This window comes from Castor canadensis, chromosome 15 (genome assembly GCF_047511655.1).
Source record: "Castor canadensis chromosome 15, mCasCan1.hap1v2, whole genome shotgun sequence".
Lineage (NCBI taxonomy): Eukaryota > Metazoa > Chordata > Mammalia > Rodentia > Castoridae > Castor > Castor canadensis.
Window position 1 is genome coordinate 28,567,303 of NC_133400.1, and position 21,544 is coordinate 28,588,846.

Sequence of the window (21,544 nt, forward strand, 5' to 3'; positions counted from 1 at the left end):
ATATGGAATCTCAGAAGTCTGGGCCTTGGGTCCAAAACTTCAGTTTCAATAGTACTGTGCTTTCCCCCCATCCCACTTGGCCAATGTGTCAAGAGGGATTTTCTTCACAGGCTTGGAGAGAATCTCCTGAGACCTAGATGGGAGGAAGGAACTTTCTGTGTCGTAGCCTGGGAGTAGGAAGGGGAAGACAGGCAGGAGGGGGAGGTGGACTGGAAATATGCTTATATGACCTTTCTCTTTTGTATTCAAGTCTGATTGATTTGCTTTTTTAGACACTCCATCCTCTAAGAAACCAGACCTCTGTAACCCCCTCTTCATCCCCATCCTCCTTAGGACACCCCCATTACTTCCTGTCCAGCACTGGAACATCATGGGACAGGGAATGAGTCAAATCTTTGCTTTGGGCTTAGGCTGGAAGCTGGTCAGAAGAGAACAAAGGACCTTTGATGGTGGGTGGGCAAAGGGCTGAAGCACCCAGGTGCTGTTAGGAGGGAGAGCGGGATCTGGGAATTCTCTCTGTTGACCAAGGGGGTGCCCACATGATGTGCTATGGCTTCTGAGGATTCTGGTGAAAATTCAGGGACAGCAAAAACTCTTGGGATGTTGGTGGACAAGTGAAATGCATTAGTGTGTGGGTCAGCAGGGAATGACCTGACCTGCTGGCCCAGCACCCTATCTCATGGGTCCACTTGGCAAATTCCTGCTCAGCCTTTCAGATGCAGCTAAATATCCCCTCCTTCACCAGCCACTGGAAGATGTGTGTGCCCACCCATTGTGGACTTCCCCATGTCGAAACCTGGTGTCCATCAGGGTGCTCTGAGCCAGGATCTTAGCACTTCCCCCAGGCTCAGCCTATCAAGACTTCGGATCCTGAGGACAGTGGAAACCAGCTGGGATGCAGCATACCCTCTGTGGCACCTAATGACAGCTCTGGGGAGTCCCTGCTGCCTGAGGCTCCAAGTGTCCCAGAATCCAAGTGTGGCAGCTGCTCAAGGCTCCCATGCACGTTTCCTTCCTCACTTTGCACCAGGGCTGGATTTAGCTGTTTGCTCCTGAGGACCCTGATGGATGTGTCGTCTGTGTCTTGGCCACCTGGTGTCACTCAGAGCCTTAGGCCTGCTGGGTAAAGGGCCTTGAGTGGTACATATGCACAATATGAACTAAGAATGGAGTCACTCCAGGGCATGTGGTGATTGACAGAGTGCCTGAGAGGCTGGCCTTGATCTAGCCCTGGAGGGGCGCTAGAGGGCTTTACGGAGGGCCACCTGTCAGGGTGGTCGAGACTGTCCAACCAAGAGGCAGCACTAGTGTGGCAGGGACAGAAGACTGTAGTTGAGGGGGTTACAGATGAACTTGGAAGGTATGCAATGACTCCATGGGGAGAACCTCAAATGCCAAGGTGAGAAGCCAGGATTTCTTCTCCAGGCACTGGAGCGCTTAGAAGGTTCACAGCAGCTGCTGTGAAAGGGCTGAGTGGATGGGTGGATAGCTAGGGCTTGACTTGCCAGATATATCTAGCACAGGGGTGGGACTAGTGAGATACCCTTTCTCTCTCTTTCCCCTTCAAGCCCCCATCTACAGAAGAAATGCCCTCCCAGATCCCAGACATAGCATTTTAATGCCAGTGGCAGTTTAGGACAGGGAAACTTGGGAGCCAGCCTCCACCTCCACATCTCCACCCTGAACCCCACCACGATGGAGACGCCAGGGTTCGACTGTAAGCCTGCTTTGCTCTTTCTGGTTCCAGCTCCATCAACCTCTTTGGAGCCTCCTAGCTCAAGTTCTGGAGGAAGTCCACTAGCAGGTGCTCTGGGAAGCCAAAGTCCATCTGTAGCAGCAGGAAGCCCTAGATGGAGAAGCAGGAGCAAGGTGGTAGGGCAGATTCTGGAGGATCCCAGGCCACCAGTCACCCCAAGACAGCTGTCTGGGGCTCTCTGCCCAGAATAGGGCCAGTGGGGACTTTGTACTCACATCCTGAGTGATGATCTCAGGGTTGATAATGTTGAAAAGGTTCAGGCCTTTGCTGTTTATAAGGGCTGTAAATCCCACCTCGAATCCTGGGGCAGAAGGAGGGAACCCTGGTCAGTCCTCTTCAGGGAGCAGGGCCAGCCCCAGGCTGTGGCACCCTGGGCAATGGGAGACATTGGGGCCCCTTTGGACCAAAATTCTGTGAGTCCCTATTAGCCACATGGCCTACAGTTGGCTGAATCCACCCTACTCAGAAGGATGCTTAGAGACCAGCTGTCAGTCCCCAGACACACCTGGCAGTCACTCCTCACCCCATGGAACTGCTCAGCATGGTCTTTGCAACCACTCAAGGAGACCTCCCTAGAAACCCACTTGATCCACCCCTGTAGCTTTGGATCCATGGTACAGATCGTGAAAACTGAGGGCGAGAGAGATCAAGACACTGAGTGAGAGTGAATCCAGTCTCTCTTGTTCCCTCTCTGCCAAAGCCATGAGGACAAGCAGATTTTTAAAAGGCCCAGCCAGCTCGGTGCACCCTGTGGGGAAGGAGCAAAAAGCCTTAGCAGAGCATTGTCCAAATGCTCCATACCTTACTCCATTATGGCCTCAGAGATTCCACTGTTAGTGTTGCTGTATATCCTACAACATCAGGGTCCACAGGGGATCTGGGGACCAGCAAACCCTAGCTTCTCATTTTATAGAAATGAAGCTCAGGCTGGGCTACAACCAGGTCTCAGCCTCCCAGCCATCAGGGCTCTTCCTGTCACATCTGGTTGCCATTAGGAGACCTATGTCCAAATGTGGGTTGCGCTGCCCAGTAGGGAGGCAGAGATAACATTCTGCAGGTAAACCAGGATCAGGGGTCAGGGCATCTGCAAGTCACTGTCATGATTGCTACCAGCAGGGAAAGGGGCCCTAAGGGAAAGGACCCAGGACTCCTAAGTGTCAACGGCTGAAGAACCACAGGCACTTGGGGCTTTGCACTGAGGGCGAATGGGGACAAGGTGAAGTCACAGCCCTGCCCCGACCTCTCCTCCAGTCCACACTTACGAGACATGACCTCAGGGATGCCTACTGCAGTGATCATTGACCGTAGAAAACTCTGCACAGATTCGGAGCTGCCCTGCCAACCAGAGGCCCATGGTGAGTGCCCTGGGAGCACAGAAGTGACCCACAGGGCAGACAGCCATGCAGCCTGGATGAGCAGTCATCCATATGCCCATGAAGACATACACAGCCCTCTCCTGTTTCCACCATAGCCTCTTCTGAGCAATCCCTCCTAGATCCTGGGGAGAGCTAGGGTGGTCATCCCATTCCACAGAGGGGAAACCGAAGTCCAGGGAGAGGTCACTTGGCTGATACTCTCCTGTCCCTGAAATTCATACCACCCTGATCCCATTTCTGTGGCTCTCCCAAGAGACACAGAACAGAGGTTTGTAAGAGACATACAGGGACCATCTGGTCTAATTTCTTTTGGTCATGCTGCCTGATTTCCCTTAGGGCCTACTGCCTTCTTTCTTTAAGGCATGAGATCCTACCAGATTTATTTCTCCTAAGATCCCCTACCTCCGCCATGCTGGAAGCAGCCTTTGGTTTAATCCTGAAATCAAAAAAGAGTTGAGAATCAGTCTTCTGTTGTGCTCCTTCCTGTAACAGCCCCCAGGAAAGAAAGTCTAGGAATCTTTCTTGGTGCTTCATGTCTGATATTTAAGGCCTCCGCAGAGAGCCCTTTGGAACCCTCTCTTGACGTTGGATTCTAGCCACCCAGTCATTCCCCTAAAATTCCCCTCCTCCTTCAGGTCCTCCCTCCATTCCTATGGGGTTTCTTCCTCCTAATTTAGACTCTATGGGGTGCTTCGATCACCCCCCCTTCCCCTAGCAGTCAGTCCTAAGTCCCAGAAGGAGGGAGCTGATTTTCCCCACCAGGACCCCACCCTGTGCTTGACCCCAGAGGATCAAGAGAGGTCTCTGCAACACATACTGGAGATCCACGAGGCTTAAGAAGAGTTTTTTCTTAGAATAGGAGGCCTGGATGGTAGTGATGATATCCTGGGGAGAGAAGACAGATTCTGTGAGCTGGGTCTCCCAGAAGCAGAGAGCAGCCCTCATTGTCTAGGGCTCTCCATCCACCACAATGTATGATCCATGGGGTGGGGAGAACAGTGGGTCCTGAGGAAACTTGGGATTGGGCTGAGCTACTGGTCTCCTGAAAACTGAAGGGAGGCTGGGGCTCAGTGATGGAGCACTTGTCTAGCAGCGAGGCCCTGGGTTCAATCCCCAACACTACAAAAAGGAAAAAATCCTTAGAAAAGCAAAAGTGAAGGAAGTTCCCCAATACTTACAGCTTTGGTCTTAGGGCCTGAGAAGTCATGTGGGCACTTCCTTTCCTGGCCCTGACCTGCTTGCATTCCCAATTGCTTCTTCCTGGTGGGTCAGAAACTACAGGGGACCAGGACCTTCCTGTGTCACTCATGTCATCCACCTCTAAGATGAAGCCATCAGTCTGCTGCTCCAAGTGTGGGTCCTTGACCAGACCAGGAGGAGGGACGTGTTGGAAACGCAGATTCTTGGGCCCTGCCCCAGACCTCTAAATCGGAGTCTGGGATGGACGTGGGAGTCTATGCTTTGTCAGGGTCCCTGGGTGATGGTCACACATGCCAAAGTGTGATACCCACAATGCCAATTAGCTTTCAAGTTACCTCTTGATGTTGAGTGTAAATTATATAAGCACCTTCCTTGACCACACATTTTTATTTCCCAGAATCAGGCAAAATTAGAGGTTATAAAGTCTTTTGCCTGGCTCTCTAGTATTGTCTATCTCTGTCCTTTAGCTCCACGAGGTTAGGCACCACATGGTCTGGCCCAGAGTAAGAACTTACCAGGTGTTGCAGAAAGTACATGAACAAGTGAATGTGTTGGGGGTTCAGAAGCTATTGGCTCCAGGATGGCAGTGGTGTGTGACCTAACAAATGTCCTGTTGGTTCAGGACTTCCAGAGCTCCCTTTGTTTAGTGAAGGGGTGAGCCTGGCTGATCCTCAAGGGACACCACCACCAGGGCTCAGTTTAACATCTCCCCAGTCCCACCAACCTAAGCCAACCATGCCATCTCTTCTCAACCCAGCTCCACAGCTGTCTGTGGCTTCTACTTCCTCCTCTGGCCTTTCAGTTTCACAACATGGTCTCAACCTACTTTATGCTTGACCACAAGTCCCTGCCCCAACCATACTGGGACTCCCCTCCCCAACTCTGTTCATGTTTTCCCTCAGGTGGGTCACCTGCCTGTGGCTCTCTCCCTGTCGCTGGGATTTGGCGAAAGCTGCCTTTTGAATTCTCTCCCTCAGCTCTCCTGGGTGACACAGGTTCCTGCAGACCTCTGACTTACAGTGCCAGGTTCATGAGCAAGACAGGGATGTCCAGGAGCAGGGAACAAGAAAGGTACTGGGAAAGTCAGGGAGGGAGTAAAGCAGGACATCTAGGAAGCAGGGAGTTTGACAGGCATTTGCTATAGTCTATAACCCATTCTTTGCTTAACCAAACTTTAGTCAAGTTCCAGAACCTTCTAGAACCATTGTATACTTCCCATAAAATCCAGAAGCAAGAACCCCCTACTGTCCAAATCTGATCACTCTTAGACCTGATCAGGTCTCCCATCCTCCACCACCCCAGGTGATGTCTGATGACCCCACTCATCTTCAGCAAGAGTTATGGGTGGGTTTAGACACAGTTGCTCCAGATCCCCTGTCCCTTACCCTTGGCAGCCAATGACTGCCACCCTACTCCTTGGCTCCCATTCCCACTTGCCCACATTGTATTTGGAGTTAAGCCCAACCCCCCTCCCTTCCACCTGCCTACCACAAGACCCTGCTGCAGGCGTCCCTGTCCTTACCGCCTTGGCCTGAGTGAAGCCTGCTTTACCAAACTTTGACAAGTGTCACTGGATAATTTTTTTTTATTTAACAAGTACTCTGGACTTTTCAGAGTACTTGTCCATCCATGGGCTGGGTGCCCTGCCCAGCCTCCCCCTGAGTACACCTCACCTCTTCAAAAGTATGAGCCACAGAATCTTGACCGTCCGGGTGTGGGGAGAAAAATTTCACCACCATGGAGGAACTGACCACAAGGCCTCTGTTCTTACAGGAGATCGTGGGCCTCTTCAGGCAGTGCACAGTAACTTGGGTCGGGCTGTCATGGGAGCTGCTGAAAAGCTGTGGGAGGCAGGGCCATGCCCAGAACAGGGCCCATCAGAAGGTTGCAGCCACTGCCCCCAAGATAGGAGGGCTAGAACTGAGTAAGGGTCCCAGCGGAGAAAAGAGGAAGCAGCCCTGGTTGGTGGCCCAGCCAAAGGCTAGGCTCTAAGGCCCTGAGCCTGCAGCTGTGCTGGGTCACGAATCTGCCAGTGAAATTGCCCGCTTTTGCCCCCAGTTTTCTGGTCTGTGTACTCGCGAAGCAATTCCTTCCCTGCCTACTTCTGAGGCTTTTGTTTAGCCTTCTGAGCTTCACCTTCTACATCTGTAAAGTGGGAGGGTGATACATATCCACATAGGACTGTTGCAAGGATTAAAGAAAATAATCCATGTAGAGTGGAGAGCAGGCCCTCGTGCATGGTTCTGTCACAGTTCAGGGGGTTCCCACTAGGCTTCTGCCCTGAGCCAGGAGGTAGAATACTGCTGAAAGCCAAACAGACATGGTTTCTACCTGTGGAGCTCCACACTTATCAGACAGTCCCAGAACTAACGGAGGTGTGTTTTCAAGGAGCAGTAAATCCAGTTGTGGTACAAGATCCCTGGAGAGGGGATCTGACCTAGTCAGTGAGGTACAGATGGGGAAGAATGAGATGGGAAGGGAGGGACTCCTTCCGGGTGGAGGGAACAGCATGTTCAAATGCCCTGTGGAGGAAGCAAGGTAAATACAGGGACAGGCAGATGGCAGGGGCTGGGAGTGCAGCTGGGTGGGCAGAGCAGCAGGATTTACAGCCTGTGGGACTGGGTTTGGGAGGTCTCTCAACAAACCACTGAATCAGTGGGTGTGTTGCAACTGAATGTTGCAAGTGTAAACAGCACAGCCCAGAGGAACAGGAGTGGATGTGGCCCTTAAACCACACTGTCATGGGCTTTGAAGCCCTCAAAGACAAAGTGGTGAGATGCAGAGATAAAAATAAGACATTTCCCTTCTTAGAAAAGGAGACTGAAAACTTCCCTCCTTCAAAGAAGCCACGGGAATATTGGAGTGGAGATGGAGGGAATAAGTTAAAAATCCAGGACTGAAGTACCCGCCAGCGTGGTGCAGAGATTAATAATATAAAAACACCTCCAAGCCGGGCACCTGTGGCTCACGCCTTTAATCCTAGCTACTCAGGAGGCAGAGATCAGGAGGATCATGGTTCCCAGCCAGCCTGGGCAAATATTTCGCAAGACCCTATCTCAGAAAAACAGTTCACAACAAAAGGGTGGAGTGTCTCAAGGTGTAGGCCTGAGTTCAAATCCACTAGTGCAAAAACAAACAAACAAACAGAAAACACCTCCAGACTAGTGAATGATGGGGACTTTTGTGTCTCTGGTAGAAATATATGCAGAACTGTCCTCTTAGAAAGTTTAGTAATCCAGGGAGCAGAGTCTGTCCACAGGAAAACCAGTTCTACTAAAGATGAGCTTACAAGTAGACAGAAATGACAAACCACAGGAGGAAACCAACTACCATGAGAGCCAGCTGGCAAACATAAGAAATAATAGAACAACCTGGAAGAAACTATAAGTTTTTTTTTTTTTTTTTTTTTTTTTTAAGGATTACAGAATTAGAGCTGTAATAAGATGACAGTCCTGTGGAGGTAGGAAGAAGAGTTGAGTTTCAAAATGAACTAAATAAAATTTCTATAAATAAAAATTATTGATATTAAGGTGAAAACCCAGTGGATGAGTAAATGGATGAGGCATTGTTATTTTTAAAAACTTGTGAGCCAGGTGTGGTGGTGAATACCTGTATTCCCAGCACTTGGAAGGCTGAGGCAAGAGGATTGCAAGTCTGAGGCGAGCACAGGCTTATACAGTGAGATCACATCTCAAAAAAAAGAATTAATGAATTACAAGAAATGTTTGCAGAAACTGCCCATAACTTACCATAATGAGGTGAAAAATATGATAGAGTAAATTAACAGACTTAGAAGATGGATTGAGAAGGTCCAACATATGTCTAAGTTATACAGGTAAGAACAGAGAAGTAGAGGAGAGTTTCCAGAGCTGGTGGAAGACATCAGCCCTTCAGCTAAACAATTATGATGGGTCAAAAACAACTAAATTCATAAGTGCACAGGACCTTGGAGGGTGTGCTAGAGAATTTGGCCTATATCCTAATACTCTTATTCTTTATCCTTAATGAGTTTAAGCTGGTAGGTGAGTGATCAGTTTTGCTTCTTGAAAAGATTGTCCTGGCTTTTGTGGGGAACAGATTGTAGGGGTTGTCAGGATGCAGGGAAACCCGCTAGAAGACTGCTTCTGATAGTGGTGGCTGAACCTGGAGTGGAGATGAAGACACAGAGAAATGGACAGACTCTAGAGAAGAGTGAGGACATAAGATGGACAGGACTGGGTCAGGGGGATGAGGGAGAAGAGCAGGTCAAGTGCATGCCTATGGTCCTCAGCTGCACACCTCAGAGTGCAGGTCTGGGAAGGCTGGGAAGGGTAGGTAGCAAGTTCAGAAGGGAAGAGGGACCATCCCTGCCAGACTAGGAGAAGACCACAGGGAGGAACAGGTATGGGTGGGTGGGAAGAACCAGGGGATGTTCGGTGGGGGGCACTGCCAGCTCTTGGGGAAGTAGACTAGTAGTAATTGCTGGGTTTGTGGAGGGGAATGTGGAGGTGGCAGGAAGACAGTAAGGGCAGCTGGAGATTTGAGGATGGCACTGAAGGATGGAAGAAATTGCAGTGGGTGTGTGAGGTTGACCAGAAGGCTGAGAGACGTTTACCCATAAAGGGTGAGGGTAGTCCACTCAAGGTTAGGTTCTTAGTGAAATCTTGCAGTGAGGCCTGCAATTATGGACATCACTGCCACTGGGCAGAGGAGGCAGAAGCTGTGACCTGCAAGGATCCCAAGGCTGGTTTAGGAATTAGTACTCAGCAGTCACATTCTATGGCTGGGCCCTCAACCTGGGATTGATCCTAGGATTCCAACCAATTCCTCGCCCACAAAGGATTGGGTAATGAAGTAGGGATGGGGAGCATAGTCTATTCAAACCCAGCTCTACCATTTGCTGTCTCCCTACATTCAGATGGGAATCAGAACAGTGCCTGGCTCTCTGGGGTGAGGTGAGTGCTGAATGAACTGATTTGCAAAAAACCTTAGCTTGGTGCTGGACACTTAGGAGCTTGGGGTGGTTGTTATAGTTGTCTCCACTGCTGTGATTGGCTGAGGGGAGGGAGGCGGTTTCCTGAAGCAAGCAAGAGCAGGATTGGAGCACATGAGGTAAACCCCAAGCAGCAGGCAGTTACCTCAGCAAAGATTTCCTGGTTGGTGTTGAAGCTGTGGGTCTCCAGAATCCCCTAAAAAAAGACAGAGAAAGGGCTGGTGTGGATGAGGAGGTGGATCCTCAGGCACTGAAAGGAAAGGGGTGCAGGGTTAAGGACCAGACCTTCCCTTCAACCCATCTTCCAACTCATCTTCCAACCCATCAGAAATGCTCTGGATAGGGTACAGTGCAGGGAACCCTGTCCTGGCTGGAGGCTTGGCTTCTGCTCCCTGCTTTGCCACATCCAGGCTGGGTGACCTTAGCGGGGAGTCTTTTCCCCTCTAGTGTCCTCAATTTCTCCACTAATTCATTGGCAGGTGTGGACTAGGAACCATTTAAACATTCCCGGGATTGCATAAACTAAAGAGTGCAACTTGGAACCACTTCTTCCAAGCTGTGTGGTCTTGGGCAATTTACCTACTTTCTCTGAGCTTTGCTGTATTTTAGTTTTAGCTGTTTAGCAAGATGGAGGGCCAACAGCATTTGCCCACAGGGTAAGCGCAACAAAAATAAATTTAGCACAGATATTAATAGCATCTCTCATTTATTGCACGATTACTGTGTGCCACGCTATATCTATATCTACCTATCTATGAATCTGTTGATGAACTGATCATCTATCTTGTTCTCCAACACATGCTGGACTTCAAGATTATGGATGCAGTGCAAATGACCCATGGCTCCTTTGCTTGCTACCTAGTTTCCTGCATGCTCCCCACATGCACACAGGTATCATGTGAACACATGGTATTCTAGCAGCCCCACCCCACTTCTTACCTTGAACTCTGGCCCTGTTAGACTGAGCACGAGGCGGTCATCCTGGAAGGCAATCTTGGCCAAGGAATCGAGGACTTGCTCAGAGAACCAGAAGTAGAGCATGTGGGAATCCCCCAGCAGGGTGGGCGAGAAGGTGGGGAGAAGGAAGTCCTCAGAGACATTCTTGTAGATGAAATAACCCTGGAGGAAGCCGGGATGATGGCTGTCCTTCCGTATGTGTCCCCTGCTGGGCTTAGAGCCAGACTCAGGGACCAAGAGGGGCCTTGTAAATCATCCAGCCCAGAGGACAGACCAGGAAACTAAGGAAGAGCTGCACTCAGTTTCAACACAGCTAGGCCTTCACTTAGCATGGTATCAGGTGAACCAGACAGATGTGATCACAACCTCACAGGCTAACAGTCCACCAAAGTCATAGCAGCTGGTGACAGTGGGTCTCCACACTCCCACCTGCCCGGCTGATGGCAGCCTGCAGAGGGCTCAGTCACAAGTACTGAGGCTCTCCCTCCTCATCACATCACAAAGGCTCTGTAGAGGAGTGCTGGGGACGCCTGGCTTCCATGCGGTTGAAGCTAGGGCATGGTGGCCAGGGTGCAGGTAGGGACCTATGGGGAGCACCCAGGGAGGTGAGCCCCGCTCCCTCCCGCCAGGCCTACCTTATGATGGGACTCCAGGTAGGTGGCTGTGATGACAGGCGATCTTGTCAGCGAAATGTCCACCCCGATGTCGCCGTCAGAGAGGATGTTGGCTGTGGGGAGGGAAAAGTCAAGCTGGAGCCCTAGGATGAGGGAGCCGCCCTGGTTCATTGTTCCCTGCACCTCTGCACACAGGTGCCCCAGCCTGTGTTCCAGTCTGCAAGTGGGTCCTGGAGCGAACGAGGTGCCCTGTTTCACTGTCTCCTCGACATTTGTCTGTCTGGGTGACTGCACCCTGCAGGAGACCCTCTGAAGACGGAACCCCAGCTCTGCCCCTACTGCGGGGTGGCAAAGGCCGCGAGTGACCTTCCCTCCCTGGTGTCGGCGCCTAATCTCCAATGACAGCGTCTACCTCGGGCGGGACTGTGTGTACTGGGATCACTGTAAAAGCGCGTGATCGAACGCCCAACAGCGAGCAATTCCAACGATCTTCCGAATCTTCCCCCAAGGACAGAGACCGGTCTGTCCTGAGGTCCATAGTCCAGGACAGGGTCCCCAGGCACCCTCCGCTCTCTGCCACACGGTTCTGCAGCAGCAGTGGGCGCGCGCGGGAGTGGGCGTGGCTGTGTTCCAATAAAACTTTATTGACGAAGTTTTACACCACGTGCAAGCCCTGGTGCAGACCCAGCCTGAGGACCGAGTGCGGCGAGCGGGTGGAGTCTCGCTCCGCCCCCAGATTCTTGTGCTGATTGGCCCGTCCGGCGAGGATGCCCCGCCCCTCCGGGTAGCCCCGCCCATAATCTTAGGGGCTCTTGTCCCAGGTTTCCACTGGGGGGAGTGGAGGGAAGGCGGTGGCTACAGCAAGCTGGTTCCCTCCTGCGCGACTCCGCGGCGGTCCCGGCATGCCACCACGGACCTGTTGCTGCCTGGGGTTTCCCCTGACACCCCCAGTGGCCCAGGGGCTCTGCTGCCTTCAGGTTTCACTGTTCTCACTGCCCCTATTCCCTGAGCACCTACCAGGCACCAGGGAACCAAAGGCCAGCCATGCACCTGCGCTCAGCCTGGCACGTGTCGGGGCCGTATGGTACAGGTGCAGAGGCTTGGGAATCATTACAGGGCTGGAGTTCAAATCCTCCTCCACTTCCTAACTTGGTGATGGTGGTGGGAGCTTTCAGCTCCATAAATGTGTTTCCTTATCAGTAAAATGGGGCTGGTGGATTATCTGCAGGATTTCAGAGTTTTATAAGTCAAGTGTAGTAGGTAAGGTCTCTATTAGTGCTGACAGGACAGCCCTTTCCCGTTCTCACAGCACCTTCTCTGTCTTCAGTTCCTCCCCATTGTATAGATGACAACATTGAGTCTGAGTCCTTTCTTCTATACTACATAGTCTTATGCGAGCTTCGCAGCAACCCAAAGCCTGATGGGAAGGGAGGGAAGAGACTCCTGGAAGGGCAAGCGAGTTCTTCTTTCTCATCTTCCATTCATATAGTGTGTGTGTGTGGAGGGGAGGCTTAGTGCAGAGTGTGAGGATGCTGATAATTTTAGTCATGATATTGAGGCCTTCCCATGGTCCTGATAGTGTCTTACCCTTCTTACATACCTTCTTTTCACTCCATTCTCACAGGGCAGGTGCTATTATCAGCCCCATTTTGCTGATGAGGAAACTGAGGTTCAAAGAGGTTAAGTGATTTGCCTTAGTTCACACAGCTTACGAAGCTTCAGCTCCAAGGGGAAGCAACTTGCCATAGCCTGATCCCAACTAATCACGAAGTTTCAGAGCAAATAGGGGCCTAGAGACCCAGACAGGGAGAGTGACTGTCCCACCATCGCTCAGTAGCTTTCTGCTCCCATTGCTGCCTTCTGAGGCATGCAGGCAGAACTCACCTGCCTTTTCCTGCACAAAGTCGGCCATGATGTTGGAGATGATGTTGATCTCTTTGCAAATCTGGAGTGGTCAGGACAGGTGGCTCACCAGACAGGCAGGGAGGCCAGAGGAGAGGCGGGCGGCACCTCCCTCCAGCTGGGTGGGGGTGATTGCATTGGGAAGGGTCACCGGAAAGGTAGGCAGGGCGCTTTCTCAGGGAAGGGCCAGGAGGGGAGGGGGCCGGCCCTGGATGTGACTCTGGACCACAGGTGGTTCAGCCAGCCTCACTCACCTGCGTCTTCAGGACCAACTTCAGGGAGAAGGAGATGATGTTTGTGAAGAGCCTTTTGATCCACCCCGGCCTGAGGGAAGCAAGCAGTAGAGTGAGCCTCCAACCAGTCTTGTACATCCACGAAGAGCCTACTGGGTACTGGGCACCATTTTGGCTCTGCTAGCCTCAGAATATTCCTGGAACTCAAGAGGTAGGAATTGGCCCCATTTCACAGCCGAGATCACTGAGCCTCAGAGAACCTCAGGCCTAAGCACTAAGCACATTGCTGCATCAGTCTTCCTTCATGCCATGCCCACCCCTGCTGTGCATACACACATGCCTAGACTCCAGATTCACACTTGTCCATCTGTTGCAGGGGCAGAGAGAAGCCGTCTCCAAGTCCCCAGCCCCCACATCCCTCATTGCAAGTGCGCCTTTGGTTTGTGACTGGGGCTTCTCTGAGCCTCAGGATCCTCCTCTGTTCAGTGAGGTTGTTTGCAGACAAGGGATGGCTGAGACAAAGAACCTTGGCCTGGGGTGAGAGAATGTGGTGTCAGTTTCTGCTTCCCCAACAGTGATGGCTGTGACTCTAGCAAGTTACTTAGCATGGCTAGACTTGGTATGGTACCTGGAATGTAAGACCCACTGAAGAGATTTGATGTTTTCTTTTCGTTTCTGACCACTCTGTGCCTCAGTTTACCCATACATAAATGACGATCATAACAAAATCTACCTCTTACTATTGGGCTGTGTGTGGATAAAGTCAATCAATTAATGCAAACGACTTAGAAAAGTGCTTGGCTCATTGCATGTTCTCACTGAGTTATTTTTTCACAGCTTTTGAGGGTGTATTGATGGGGAGGGGCTGGAAATGACCCCCCTAGCCCCACAGGCTCTGATTCCCCAGGTTTGGCTGCCCACAGGCATGCTGTGAGTGGAAGTGACCCTGGGGTCCTGAGTACACTCACAGGATAGGGCACAAGGAGCAATGGGGCCACAGAGGCAGTGACTTACTCATTCTCCCCTTGGAGACGCAACAGCAGCTTATGAAAAGACAGGTAACAGTCAGGGGCATTGGTCCGCACTCTGCCAGCGTCACAGTCTACAAAGAACCCAACACCACCTCAGGGTGGGCCACCAGGCTGTACCAAGAGTGGGGTCGGCTCTGGACTCTGCCCTGCACCTGCCCTCCGGGCTGGGAGGAGGCCTCAATCCCTCTGTCTACACAGCCTTCCCTCTTCTGTGGCCCAGCCCTGGAGCCCAGCCTCCCTGCCTCCCACAGTGAGCTGCACACGTACTCAGCTGTGTGTTGATATAGAGGTCAATGGCAGAGTCGATCTCAAAGTCGACAGACTGATCAACGCTCAACCTGCAAAGAACCGAGGGCCCAGGACACTTATTCTGCCCAGCAGCCCAGAAAGGCCAGTGGGTAAACCCCCAGGGGCTGGGAATGCTTACCCCCAGCCGCTTGTATAGCCATAGTTCAGGGTTCCCTTAAAGATCCCAGATGCGTTCCGAATGGAGACATCAACAGACTTGGCTTCCACCAACGCAACCTGGCTGCTGGTGATGGACACGTGGCCGATCTGGAGGCTTTGAGAACAAATGAAAGTACGGAGGACATCGTGGGGCCAGGGAGAGGCGAGGGGGTGCTCTGCTCCTCTCCACGTGCTCAACAGGCACTGCCCAGAGCCGCTTCTGCCCTCCTGGAGCTGAGTCCATTTGGGAGTCACTGCAGTCACCCAGGGAGCCCCAAGGAGTGAGCCTCTAGCTTTATGCAGGTGGCCAGTGAGGGTGTGGCAAACAGGCACATCCCAGTCCACAGAACCTGTGAATGTGTGGCTGATATGACAAAGGCTGTAGTTATGGTAGAGCCCTGGAGGCAGGTCACCCGGAAGGATGGGAGGTAACCACAAGCAGGTGGGACAGTGGAGGGGGAGGCAAGAGAAGACAGATGTGGCGTAACTGGGGAGGAAGGTCAGAGATGTAACCCTTGCAGATGGAAGGCCCACAAGACAAGGTTTGTGGGTGACTTTTAGAAGCTGCAAAAGGCAAGGAACCAACTCTTCTCATGGGCTTCCAGAAGGAGCGCAGCCCTGCTGATACCTGGACTTTCGTCCAGTGGGACCCATGTCAGATTTTAAACTGTAAGATAATAAACATGTCACTTGAAGCCACAAAACTTGGGATTTGTTATGGTGGCAAATAGGTATTGAATACAGAGGGTTTCCTGGAGGAGGTGACACTGGGTTGGGAGGGAGGCTATTCTCACAGCAGACCTGAGAAGGCCCTGAACGTAGAGACAGGAGCCAGGTCTGGGGTCCTATGGTGGGTCTGAGGAGGACCTGTGCCACAGAGGCAGAGGTGGCCTTCGTGAGGCCCCTCTGAGGGCAAGGAACAGAAGCAGAGACCAGAGGCAGTGAGGCCAGAGGGACACTTTCAGACCTTATGTCCTCGACCTCACCCAGCTTGCCACAGTTGGGAATGGAGCGTGTTCTGAGGGGCGGGCAACCCTCAGGGTCTGTGTGTGTTTCCTGGTTCATCCTCACTGCCACCCCATGATGGGTTTAGCACTGTTGTACCCACTGAGCAGAGGTGCAAGAGGCTCAGAGAGTTTATTCGGCTTCAAAAGGTGTCTGTAGAGCTGGGATGTGACCCTGGGTCTGACCCACCCCAAATCCTATATTATAAGCCATGGTGACACATGGATCAGTAATGAAAATTGAGGTGTGTCTGGTTTCCCTATTCCATTTCATCATATTCCATTCTATTTTCTATTCTATTCTATTCTACTCTGTTCTGTTCTGCTCCATTCCATTCCATTCCATTCCATTCTCTTCCTTTCAGAGAGAATAGTATAAAGAATTCTCATTGTGCCCATTATTCAGCTTCAATTAATATCAGTCATGTCCTACTAGGAGTTACTTCTGACTCACCACCCCCCATGTTTGGGCTAATAATTGTTATATGTAGATAAAGCCTACTCTAGAGCAGGCTAGTCTTATGAGTTACTAATGGACTTATTAAGGATATAGCTTTTAACAACTCCTGAGGCCCTTTTGCTATCTCTGACATCTTGTGACATAGATTCAGGATGGCATTATCCTTATTTTACTGACAATCAAGGTCACAGCAAGAGTCCTAGGGCACCTCCATGCCACCCCCGCCCCAGCTTCTTAGCAAATGCAAAGCTGTCTTTCAGCATTGCCAGCGCCATCTAGTGGCTCTAAAACACATAGTCTCCAGTCTAGGAAAGGCTGGTCCACCTATTTATGGAGTCTGTTTTAAGACAAGGATAAGGTCCTTAGGGCCTCACACACACACTCAAAGATAGGGACCCAGGCTCCAGGGCAACCCAAGGTGCCCTGGAAGTGGCGTCAAGCTCAGATCTCCCTGCCTCGCTCCCTACTGCCTGCCTCTTGGTGAGACCTCCAAGTTGCTTGACCTCCCTGCCTCCTGTTTCCCTATTTGTTAAACAGAATCATTATGGGTGTATGGCAAAGATAAAATAAGGATGCTTTGTAAAGGCGTCTGGCCCATAGCCTGCCCTGAGAGGTTACCATCACCCAATAAAGTCAGGAGACCCATCTAGCCAAGAGATCCCTGCCTCCCCTCACCCCAAGTGAAGCCCCATCTTCCTGGCATGGCAAGAAGGGCCCTTCAAGGCCTGGCTCTTTCAGAGATGTCGGAGAGGCCAATGTACTCCAAGATCTGTCTCCCCAGGGTCCTGCAAGTGGGTGGCAAAGCATGGCAGGGCTGGGGATGCAGGTATGCCAGATGGGAGACCCGAGTTCTCTCTGGGGACTTCCTCTGGGCTGGGGGAAGTCCCAAGCTCCTCCCCTGCCCCCAGGCCAGTCTGTCCTCACCCCAGGCACTCACTTGTGCAGACCATACTTCACTTGGCCGAGGAGCATCATGGCCTTCTCACCCCTGATGTCTGGGTAGCGGGCTCTCTGGAAAGCTGTCTGGATCACCTTGGCCGTCTCCTGGTTCACTGGGAGGGAGCATGTGACTGAGGGGCTGCAGGCCAGGCTGAGTCCCAGCCTGACCTTGGCCATGGCTCAGCCTCTCTGGAATGAGGCCTCCCAGCAGGTGTCAGACCTGAGGGATCATGCTGAGCTTTGTGTGTCAGTTGGGTGACCATTCTCAGGGCACACAGAGCCCTGCTACACCCCATCTAGAGATAACTTCTCACACTCCAGCCTCTGGATCCTGACACACTGGAACTCCATGAATCTAGTCAAAACCCCACAGCCGCTCCCAAACCATGCTATGCTCCCCACCCACTCCCAATAGAACCCAGTCTATAATACTGGGTCTCACACTCTGGACATTCTGTTAGAGATCATATAATTTTGCTTCCCTTTACTCTTAATGTATTGAACACGAGGCTGAAGCCCAGAGAGGGCAGTGTAGCCGGCCAAGGTCACACAGCAATTGGTGACAGAATCTTCCTAGCTGGGTCTTATGCTGATGCCTGAGTTTGATCATAGAATGACCTCAACACCAAGTACACACTAACATAACCTTTGCCCCCTAACCTGACCCCTCAACTATACTCCTCTGAATCCTAGATTGACTCAGGCAAAGACAAACCACTGAGCCTGGCTGCTTGCAGCCCATCAATGGCCTTCTCATCAAAGAACTTGATCTTGAAGGTGAAGTCAGGACAGAGAGCGGAAAGCCCTGCTCTGCCCGTGACTCCTCTCTGGCCTGGGGTGTGGCATGCACCAGGGCTGGCTTCTGACCCCGGCATGTTTCCCTGGCTGGGGTGACAGAAGCCTGGACAGAAGGTGGGTGCTGTACTTACACACTAGGAGGGCAGACTTGCTGATGCGGCACACGATGCCCGCCTCGTATGACGTGCTTCTGGAGCAGGCGTGGGCACTGCCCAGCAGGGTCAAGGTCAGGAGAGCAGCAGCAAGCATGGTTCCTGGGCAGCAGCAGGCAAGTGGCCCTGGCTGGGCAGCCTGAGCTCCTATATCTGCATCGGCCCAGCCCCCACGGACATGAGCCACATCCGGGCAGCGGGGTCTCTCTGGCTCCAGGGATTCGCCTCCTTCCTGCCCAGCCCTCCTGGCCCTCTCTTGGGCTGAGAGATGCACATGGGACCAGGGTGCCCCACCCTCTGCCCATCTCCCTCAACCACCCACACCCTGTTTGCCATCCTGCATGTTATAATATTATCTGGATTATCTTTAATATGTTGCCTTGAATTCATTCTTTTTTGTTTTTTTTACTTAAATAAGTGTGTCCAAGAGGGAAATTTTATCTCTCATTTGCCATAAATAGAACGAGGCCAAAATACAATGGCCATAAAATAAAGACACTCAGTTCTTGGCAGATACTCTTGTTGACAATGACCTAAGTTGGAGGCCTGCAGTCACATGCCAGTTAAAACTGAGATGGGACTGAGCTCTGTGAGCAGTAGAGACCTCTCTTTTGCTGAAAGACTGGAAGGTTCCAGTGCCTCACGTGGCTTTCCATGCATCACCACCATGTGACACCATTTTGCATCTCTCCTCCTGACCCCTTCAGCCACATACCCCATTCCACTCACTGGGATATTCTGGTTTAGAGGTTGTTGCATTTAGCCCCCTATCTCCTTATGGTCTTGAAGAAGAGGCTGAGGCCCAGAGAGGTTATGAGATCTGGCCCCAGTGACAGAGTCTCTCCATTCTCTTTTTACCTTCAAGCAGGGATGCTCAGTTCCTGTGACACTGAACTGTGCTCCCCCAGATCTTTCTCTCTCCTTGAGGGAGGGAGTTCTGAGTCCCCCCATCACCAGAGTGGATATCCTGAGGGGCTCTCCTAGAGCACACCCCCAGACTTCGTGCTGCTTGCTTTTGCAGCTGCCTGAAATCAGAATTTTCTGAATGTCTGTATCCCCAGAGCCACATGGGACCCCACATCCTTGGCTTCCAGAAGAGAGACAAGGAAGGGGAGTGAGTGAGGCAGCACAACACACCCAGTCTCACACTGCACCCTGATCATACCAGCAGAGGAGTCTGGGGAGGGCTCAGGAGTCCTGTGGACATGTGAACACATAGTGGGGATGATGCTTCAAATTCTCCCTGAGAGACAAGATCCCAAAAATATCTTTTTGAGGTTGCTGAGGGACTGGCGTTTGCTTTTCTTCTGAATCTGCTTGGAGCTGACAAGAGGCAGCAGACCCTACTTACAAGGGGAAATTTTCTCTCCTGCTTCTTTCCTTTGGGGCTCATTTGGACACAAGGTGTCTGAATTATTATCCAGTACAATTAAGATTCCACATGAGATCTGGGTTGCTCATAGAGATCTCGCTCATCTGTAGAGATTGATAGCCCCGTTGCCTCATGATTTGGCTTTTATCCTGGGAGAGATAAATCTGGTTTAGGACGCATGGCCCGAACATGAACAATGATAGGAGCATCAGAAGGGACCCTGCCAGGTGCAGCAGGAAGGATAAAGAATTTAACTTTTCATTTTGAAAAGTGACAGAGTCTTATTGTTACTTTGCCTATAGTAGTTTATACCTATAGCTATTTTAACCCTCAGATGGCCCCCTGTTTGGACTGTCATTGTAGTGGGCAGTTAAGGACTGATTGTTTGTGGTAGTATCTATATTAGGGGTTAGGTGTAAGGGGGGCAGGTGCCAGTCCAATTAGAGGATAAGCATCAATGAGAGTCAGTTTTATACAGAAAAAAGACTCACAGTGTCCCTAAACAGAAGTAGATACCATTGAAAGTTACATTGCCTTTGCTTAAACAGAAGGCCTTGACCAAAGACATGAGTCTGCCTTTTTCCAGAAGCCTAGAAGGCTTAAATGTCAGAGAACTTCCTTCTAGAAGTTGGGGTATGCCGACCACTCGGGGGTCGTGTCCTCTTAAACTGTTTTTTCTGAACAGTCATTTCTGAAGATTCTGCCAATTTGGCAGTTTTGTCCCCAAGAGCCAGGAATAACTTCTCTCAGCTTTTTCCAGAAAGTCAGATTTGTTCCACAGAGGAGTGGGAATAACACAGCAAACAGATCAGAAGTCAGTGCCAATGCAACATTTCTGGCCAAATTAAGCAAGAAAGAGATTTATTTAAAAATGGCTTTTAGGCTGGGCTTTATTAAATGTAATTGTCTGTCCCATAGGGGATGTACCAATACCTTTAAATTGCTATAAGTGTCAGCAAACAACAGTTACAAGGTTTTTACAAGGACAATACTAAATGATCCCAATAGTGAAGAATATTTGTTCTGGTTGACAGATAAGCACTTGTCAGAATCACATTACATGGGCTTGTCTATAACAGTCCCAGTAGGATTAGAACTGTAATGACTAAACTTAAAGTAACTGTGGTTAACAATTTAGCAATTAACATAATAGTATAGTGTTACTAAACCCCTCATTACAATTTGGAACATATGTACAAACTTGTAAAAGGAGTTAAGACACCAGCTTGATAACAGTGCCTTTTAAATAACTATTTTATTTTATTTTTTTTAAAGAAAAAAAGATAGCAAACCCAAATTATATGCAGGAAAAAATTCCATTCACTTGATGTATCTGAATAGAAATTGTCTGCCCCCGTATCTGTCCGTTACAATTTCACTTAATTTGTCTTGGTCATCAAAAGGCAGCTTTTAGTCTAGGGAATTATGGTGACAATTAGAGCAGTATTTCAGCCCAATTTGTGTATCAGCCTCCCATAACAACTATTTTAGAAGACTTATATACTCGAACAACACAAAGATAAGGACCCAGTAGAAGCATCACAGTTTAAACCTTGAATGTTGGTTAGGTAAAGTAACAAGTTAGTGGATGTCAATACTGTTGATAACAGTAATGATTAGGGGAAGGTAGTGTCAGTATTCTCAAATAGTCCCTGTTTTAATGCTCAATTGCATATCGTATATATAAAACAATGTTTATCTAGGCCATGTCAGATAAACCAATGTTTATCCAGATCAAAGTACTCCCAGTATTTAAGGATACAGTCAAGTAAATATGCTGGCTTCCCCTATGCTGGCTGGTGAAAAGAGAGAGTGGGAAAGGGAAGGAGGAAATTGTCCTTTGTGAGAGAGCAAGATCTTTCCAAGATTCTCACGGTGTCCCTCTTATGTCATGGAAGTCTCAGTTGCAGGTCCTTTTGACTTGGCTTGCCATAAAGGCCCTCAGCAGACATCTCTGTAAACAAGTGGAGGGGTACCCTGACTTCCTGCTGTTCTCCAAAGGGCCAGTCTCTTAGACCCTGCGTGAGGGTTCCTAAATGGGATGCTGATCTTGAATGCCAACCCAACTATTAAAACATCAGGACTGTTATACACTGGGCAAAGAGGCTGATACCAAAAGCAACATGTAAAATGAAAGAACAACATAAAGGAATACAATCCATTGAGTGTTAAAAAGTAGCATCTTAATATGAACTTTTGTAACCAGTACAGAATTAACTACAAAATCCAGGTCGTACCAAGGTAGGCTTGGCTGATACAAACCCATGGTCAGTTTTCCCTAAGACCTGTTCCTTTGCTTGCTGAAGTGGGATGTGGCAGAAAGCTCAGGAT

General features: G+C 50.4%; 1 protein-coding gene and 1 non-coding gene across 3 annotated transcripts; both read right to left on the reverse strand.

Annotated features, from left to right (window-relative positions):
- Positions 1 to 1,599: 1,599 nt before the first annotated feature.
- On the reverse strand, positions 1,600 to 17,981 carry Cetp (cholesteryl ester transfer protein). Of its 2 annotated transcripts, none has more exons than XM_020164607.2 (16): positions 17,821 to 17,978; positions 16,890 to 17,004; positions 14,469 to 14,603; positions 14,309 to 14,379; positions 14,025 to 14,112; positions 13,032 to 13,101; positions 12,760 to 12,820; positions 10,897 to 10,988; positions 10,244 to 10,423; positions 9,450 to 9,500; positions 6,006 to 6,173; positions 3,950 to 4,017; positions 3,535 to 3,568; positions 3,019 to 3,091; positions 1,972 to 2,057; positions 1,600 to 1,846 (listed from the first exon to the last, which is right to left on the reverse strand). In XM_020164607.2, the coding sequence occupies exons 1-16, from the start codon at positions 17,936 to 17,938 to the stop codon at positions 1,772 to 1,774; spliced, it is 1,485 nt and encodes a 494-aa protein (XP_020020196.1). In that variant the 5' UTR covers positions 17,939 to 17,978; the 3' UTR covers positions 1,600 to 1,771. The 2 variants fall into 2 exon arrangements, 1 of the variants encoding a protein (XP_020020196.1); XR_012441954.1 differs by lacking the exon at positions 1,600 to 1,846 and adding an exon at positions 4,311 to 4,492 and having other exon boundaries at positions 2,024 to 2,057; positions 17,821 to 17,981.
- A 2,574-nt stretch (positions 17,982 to 20,555) lies between these two features.
- LOC141417683 (small Cajal body-specific RNA 8) lies at positions 20,556 to 20,689 on the reverse strand. Its single transcript, XR_012442327.1, has one exon.
- Between the last annotated feature and the right edge of the window lie 855 nt (positions 20,690 to 21,544).

What these genes read in the sequence shown, in the direction of transcription:
- Cetp (XM_020164607.2), bottom strand. Translation starts at nt 17,938, where the DNA reads ATGCTTGCTGCTGCTCTCCTGACCTTGACCCTGCTGGGCAGTGCCCAC. An exon ending in CGTCTCCAAGGGGAGAATGA is followed by an intron (nt 13,102 to 14,024) that starts GTAAGTCACTGC and finishes TGCTTCCCTCAG; the next exon opens with GCCGGGGTGGATCAAAAGGC. An exon ending in TAACAGGGCCAGAGTTCAAG is followed by an intron (nt 9,501 to 10,243) that starts GTAAGAAGTGGG and finishes GTCTTTTTTTAG; the next exon opens with GGGATTCTGGAGACCCACAG.